Below are 7,109 nucleotides of genomic sequence, written 5' to 3' on the forward strand. Positions count from 1 at the left end.
CATAATTTTACTCGCATGAACTATGTAAACTTCTTTTTTTTTTCTCATAATATATTTTTACAATATATTAAACTCTAGAATGCTCAATAAAACATTTAAAAGAAAAAAATTAAACTTTGTTTTTTCCTTTTGAACTTCAAATTATGTCAACTAAACATTCTATCTTATTTAACTATTCCATTTAACAATGTAGATTCAATGCTGTTACACAAAAATTAATTTTGAGAATAAATTAAAGGGAAGAATTTGAGAATAAAATTAATAACTACTCTTAAGAAAAATAAATATAATGAAGACATGCCCTTATGGGTAAAGCAAACATTAATATTTTGGATAACGTTTAACAAAATTTGACGCAATAATTGTGAATGTTTTGCGATTTACGTATCATATGTAAAATAGATGTTTTGAATACAAAAATGTAAATGGAGACCCCTTCGTGTTGATCTAGGAATTGCGGCTGCTACTCGTTTCGTGTTGTTGATAATGTTGATAGCCGTGATTCATAGCGTTGATCAGATAACTGGATCCACCGCCATATATCGGCCTAATTGAGCTTAACGCCGCCAGCATCCCATCCGTTGCGGGCACCGCACCACCACCGAACTGTTGTCCGTCCAAGAGTGCCGTTTGCGCACCAAAGTTCATAAGATGTAACCCACCTCCGACGTCTTCCTCGGAGATGCCATTAAGATTAGTCCTTGAAGACCCTCTATTATAAAGATCATTGTTATGGTTATCATTGCTGCTTGTATTACTGGTAGACGGAAAATTCCACGTAGAATCACCTGAGAAAGCATGACTAGAACGCGTATCAGGGCTAGTGCGACTACTGTTACGGTTTCCCATCATTAAAAACGCAGCCGTCGCCGGAATCTGATTGTGACCCGATTGCGTCATGTAGTTAGATGTAACACCCATTTGAATACTCCTTGGATCCAAGCAGAACTCATCGTCTTTCGCTACCGGTGTTGCAAAGTGTGACGTCGACGTCGGTTGATTTGTGACGAAGCTAAGACCGTTCCTCGGGTAAGATGTCGGTCCGGCCATGATTGTGGAGCCGGATCCTCGGAGAGAGATGTTAAGTGAAGTGTAGTTAGCGGGGATTGTTCCGGTTCCGGTGGCGGCAATGACGGAAGGTTCCGCCTGTTGGAGCAGCCACTCGATGGTCTCACCATCGGACTTGTGTCCAAGCTCTCGTGTCAACTGGAAGACTCTGGCGGCACACACGGCGGGCATGCGGATACGGCGGCCTCTGCCGTCGACTTTCGTGTGTCTGTCTTTTGTTGTTCCTCTTTTTTGCGATGGCTTTGCTTTGGGAGCTGGCTGCAGCTCCGTCGTGGAATCTTCGCCATTAACGCCACCGGATATTTCTTCAAGCAGTTGTAATGGTTGGTTTTGGCGGTGGAAGGAAGTTTGATCTTCATGACCTTCCATTATCAGTTATGAGTGTGATTTCCTGAAGAACGGGGATCGTTCTATGGGATTTTGCGATTTTCTCTCTCTAGAATATATAGGAGAGGTTGTCGTTAGCAAGCTTTAGCCAACAAAAATTATTAAAGTTCTTCAAGAAAAATATATACGGGGAAATTTTTATTTATTTATTTATTTATTTTTGGAGTTAACATCAAATTATTGTTATAGATTTTTCTATTTTTTTTTATTTTTTTGGAATGGGAGGCAATATAGTACAAAGAGAAAAGAAAAACTCACCAAGAAGGCTAAGTGTGTACAAGGTGTGCAACCACACATAGCCCCAGAAAAAATAGGTCCCGATTTTTAGCCAATTTATGTAGTTATTATATATTATACTTCATTTTACGCAAAAAGAAAAAAAAAGTATTTGTAGTTCAACTAGCTCTATGAGTTGCCTTTTGTTATCTCCTGCGAAAAGCCCAACGTTCGATTCCTATCTGCTCCCTTCTAATTTTTAACTGATTCGTTTCCAATGTATACACATTTACGTAAAACTTTAACAAAATGTCTCATAGCTTAGCCGGTTAAAAGACTTACATCTTGTTGGCTCCTTTATAAAATGATCAGGGTTCGAACCTCCAACCCTATGCCTTTTGAGATAATTTTTTACTAATTATTTTTCTTATATTAGGGGCCCATTTCTTACTTTTAGCATATGGCCCTCAAAATCAACAGACCGACCCTAAAGATCACGAGTTAGCATCATAGAGCATGAGTGAGCATCAAGGATCACAAGTGAGCATCAAGGATCTTGTTTGAGCATCATAGATACTCACAAGTTGAAGATGCTCAAGGAAGATGCACATCATTTGATGATACTCAAGGAGGATGTTCATCAGTTGAAGATGCTCATGGATGATGCTCATGTAATGTAATGCTCTGTTTCGAATCGTTTTCCATTCCGGGTTGGTAACCAGGGTTTGCGTATTAGCAGGCTTAGGACCCTTGAAGGATTGAGATTTAAGCTCATTTGGAGGTGGATGATGTAATTTAGATTATCCAAGTATCCGGTTTGTGTTTTGGAGTCAAAGGGTATCTTGGTAATTTGTCAGCTCGTGGAAGTTGGATGTTTGTTTGGGATATTGTAAGGTGGGTATGGATTGATTAAAGTATAGAGCTTCTCGTTAGCTTTTTATGGATATAAGGATCGTCGGAATCAGATTGATAATGAGAAAGTTATGTCATTTGGAGTATATTAGGGTTAAGGGGTTAAGCAGTACAAGGGGTATATATGTATGCATGGTATACTAGTTCTAAAGTCGGTACACGGGGCGTACAATGGTGTACGCGAGGTGTACTGATGTGAGGCAGGATTGTGACTTTGGGCACATACGTGGGGCGTACATGTATTTTAATGAAAACCCTAATTGTGATAATATACCCTATATAAGCTCATTAAGTCTTTAGGGCTGGCCTCTTCACCAACCTCCAAGTCCTCAAAACCCTATAAATCGTCCTTTAGCCTTCATGATGGTAATTTGAGCTCATGGTATCCATTTTTGGTGTGTTTTGGTCAATATCCAAGAAGTAGAAGATTGGTGCAAGGTTGAGGATCAAGAAAGAGCTTATGGATCTTGATTATGTGCTTCATTTCCAGCTTGTTTGAGGTATAAAGCGAGGAACTTGATCATTGATGTCTTAGATCAATTATTTATGATTTTTGGTTCCTTTTTGACCCCATGGATATGATATAGTGGCTTGATGCCACTCCAGGAGCTTTGAGTTGCCCATCTTGGTATTTATGAGGTTCAAGGTCCATAAAGATGGCACCTTAGGGTTTAAGCATGTCCATGCATGAGTTTGGATTCTTTTCAAGATGGTAGAATGCTATATTTTGAGGTTGTGTCATCTTGGGTTATGCAAAGTCACCAAGTTAGTGACTTTATGGATTTAGATAGTTATTGGACTCAGATCTATGGTTTGGACTTTTGGATTAATGCATTAAGAGCTTAATGAAAGGATTAGGCTTATTGGGTGAGTACGCTCGGTGTACAAATCTATACGCACAACATACAAGCCAATCAACGAGTATGCTTAGTGTACAAATGGGTACGCCCTATGTACTAATAAAGGATGGATTTTGGATGTTAGGCTTCGGTTTGGGCCATCTTTTGGGCTTTGTTGTCTTCGGCCCTATTGGTCCATCAGGTTTTTAGGTTGATAATTATATTAAGAAGGCCTACAATGGGTTTGGGCCCAATTTGGAAAATTGGGCCATGGTTTGGGCCTTGGGTGGTTTTTGGTATCTAGGCTTTTTTGGATTGTTAAGTTTGGGCCTAAGTCTTGGTCCAAGCTAGGTTAGGGGTGAAATGGTATTTTTTTTACCCTGAGTATGAATTTATGGTTATGGTTTTGAACCTAAATGTTGATTGGGTGTTGTTTTGATATTGTTAGTTCGAGGAACGGTTAGCCAACAGTCATAGATTTATCCGCGAGATTTAGCAGTGTGAGGTGAGTCTCCTCACTGTGTTTAGCGGGTCGAAGGTATCGATGTCGGCCCATGGTTTGTTATGCTTAGTATGCTTATTGTCTTCATGAGTCTTGCATATGTTATGTGTTTATGTTTACTGAACGAGACTCGATGCCGGGCGGGGCCTGATGCCATGCAAGGCCTGATGAGTATATTGCATGGTAGTTATCTGTATGTGTTTTATGATTGTAGTTGTTCTGTGCTACATGTTGTGATTGGGTTGAATACACCCCAGGGCGGGGCACAATATGACATGACGGGTTGAATTATACGCCAGGGCAGGGCCCACTACGATATGTTCGGGTTGAAATATACCCCAAGGCAGGGCCCACTGTGTTATGTTTGGGTCAAAATACACCCAAGGGCGAGGCCCCAGGACGGGGCCCATACTTGTTGTATTGGGTTTGAATCAACCCCAAGACTATGCCCACTTATATGATTGATATGTGGAAGTTTGGGGGAAACTCACTAAGTTTGTGCTTACGATTTTTAGTTTATGTTTCAGGTACTTCAATTTTCAAATGGAAGAGCTCGGGATGAATGCAGAGCACACACCACATGTTTCCGCATTATGATGATTTTGGGATTGTACTTTGATAAGTGTTTTCTTACAAAGTTCTTTTGAATATTTATGAAAGGAGTATTGAATGTTAACTTAAAGATATTTAATGTTTTGGTAGAATTAAAATCGAAATTTTTACCTCATAATTTATGGATGTTACATGTAATGTATCTCAAGGATGAAGGTTAATTTCAGAAGCGGTTGTATGATAGATTCTGATTGGTTGACACCTCTCATGGGCCCGTGTATTAATGGGCTTATACCATTATGGTTTGAGGTTTGATCCCTAATCTATAAATATAGATGTATGCTACTCGTTTGTTTGTGTCTTTAGGCTTTTATATCCTTAGTGAGTAGGTCGAATCTCTATTGGTTGTACTTGTAACCTTTGTTTGAGAACTCTATATATATGCATGCCTGCTACTCACGCTTATCTCGTGGATGGAGGTAACCTTGACCGAACCACGTAAATATTGTGTCTTTGTGTGCTTTTGGTTTCATATGTTATCCACATTACTTCCTAACAAGGGTCGTCAGAGCTTGGCAAGTACCATCATATATGATCTAGTTCAAGTTTCGTTTGGTTTTCCTAATAAGTGGTATTAGATTTGCGGTTTTGTGTTTCCTTGATTAAAAATGGTGTCTTAAGTGTTCAAATTGGAGAAGTCTAGTAATTCAAATAATTTCACTTTGTGGAAGGTAAAGATTAAGGCTATTCTAGTTCAATAGTATTGTGCGACTGCATTGGAAGGAGAAGTGAAACTACCAAAAGACATGAAACCTGAAAAGAAGGTGGATATTCTGGAATGAGCACCTATTCTATTGATTTTGACAGGTACAGTATTGAGAGAGGTCGTAGATAAAATGAGTGCACTTAGGAGTTGGGAGAAATTGTGTGAAAAATATCAAAACAATTCTCTAACGAACAAGCTATATCAGATACAACATTTGTATACTCTTAGGATGTCTGAAAGTACCCATGTGAATGATCATCAAGATAATTTGAATAGGATCATCTTAGACTTACAAGGTGGGAATGTTAAGATCGAAGATGAAGATCAAACACTTATCCTCTTATGTTCATTGGTGAATTCTTTTAAGAATTTCATTGATACTATATTGTATGGTAGGACAATGATCAATGTGAATGATGTGAAGGATTCTTTGATGTCTAAGGAAATGAAGAGAAAAGTTTCAGTTATTGAAGAAATTTCAAGTTTCATTTTTGTTCATAGGCAGAGGAAGAACATCATATAGTTGTTGAAGAAATTTCAAGTTTCAAATATAAAGAAAAAAATCTAATGTTATATCTGCAATCAAACTGGGCACTTAGAAGAGAATGTCCATTAGTGAAGAAATGGTATCATGAAGTTGAACCAAGCAACAAAAACAACGTTGTTGTGATTTAATGGAATTCTAATGAAGGGGATGATGGTGAAGTTTTGGCTATATGTACAACTAAATCTATAGATGCTTGGATCTTGGGCTCGGGAGCAACTTATCACATAAATTATAATCATGATTGGTTTAGCTCCTTTAAATAATGGAATGGTATAGTTAATATGGGTGATGATTGGATATTGATGATCAAGTTTAGTGGCACAGTGCATATCAAGATACACGGTGGTATGGTCAACAAACTGGATTGATGGTTTGTCCCGGATCTTCAAAAGCTTTAGATCTCTCTTGGCACTTTGCCGAAAGACGGATTGAAGTATTCTGGAAAGGTGAATGGGTAAGAGTCCCGAAGGGGGCTCTAATAGTTATGAAGGGAAATATGAATCATGGTATTTATTTCCTGGAAGGCTGTATAATTAGGGGAACAGTGGCAGTATCTTAATCCTTCGATCAGTATGATGATAAAACAAAGTTTGGGCATCATAAAATGGGTCACAAGAGTGATGTGGGTATGAAAATGAGTATATATGGGATGTTTAGTGCAAATGTAATGTAGCATCTGGATCATCGAGTTATGAAAATTAGAGTAACTTATGAGTTTTGTGTTGGCCACGATGTGGTGAAACCATCACCACGACGTGGCATGGCCGCATGAGACACGTATCTCATTTAGGTGTCATAGTGTGACACTATATTGCTCACAACGTGACATTTGAATGAGGGAAAACCCTAATTTTCAGGGGTTTTAGCCTTATTTAAGGTATGTGATGTCTAGGGTTTTCACACCCTCAACCTCCATCTCCTTCCTTTCACCCTCAAAGAAGCCCTAAACTCCATTGTTGAATATTTTGATATTTTTTTGGTATTTTTTGTGTCTTGAAGGAGTAGCAGAGATTCTTGGTGTAAATATGCAAATTGCAAGTCTCATGATCATATTTTATCTCATATTTTGGACCTTTGTAAGTGTTTAAGTTCCAAGGCTTATTGTCCTACGTTGCTAGATCTAGGTTTTTGTCCCTTTTCTTCAAGTATGAGCTAGTTAGAATTTAGGATTCCATAAAGTTGGAAACTTTATGGGTCCTTGAGTTCCTTTGATGAACATAAGGTTTAGATATGATTTTTTTAGTGTATTGAGCTCTATGCATGAGATTATTGGTGTTGATTCTCCATTTTTGACCTAGATTGAGCTCTAGACTTGCATTG

General features: G+C 38.5%; 1 protein-coding gene across 1 annotated transcript; it reads right to left on the bottom strand.

Annotated features, from left to right (window-relative positions):
- Positions 1–303: 303 nt before the first annotated feature.
- LOC145033637 (transcription factor TCP15-like) lies at positions 304–1,533 on the bottom strand. Its single transcript, XM_078982214.1, has one exon. The coding sequence runs from the start codon at positions 1,435–1,437 to the stop codon at positions 448–450; it is 990 nt and encodes a 329-aa protein (XP_078838340.1). The 5' UTR covers positions 1,438–1,533; the 3' UTR covers positions 304–447.
- Positions 1,534–7,109: the final 5,576 nt, after the last annotated feature.

Source organism: Lactuca saligna, chromosome 3 (genome assembly GCF_052625555.1).
Source record: "Lactuca saligna cultivar CGN05327 chromosome 3, ASM5262555v1, whole genome shotgun sequence".
NCBI classification, from domain to species: Eukaryota; Viridiplantae; Streptophyta; class Magnoliopsida; order Asterales; family Asteraceae; genus Lactuca; species Lactuca saligna.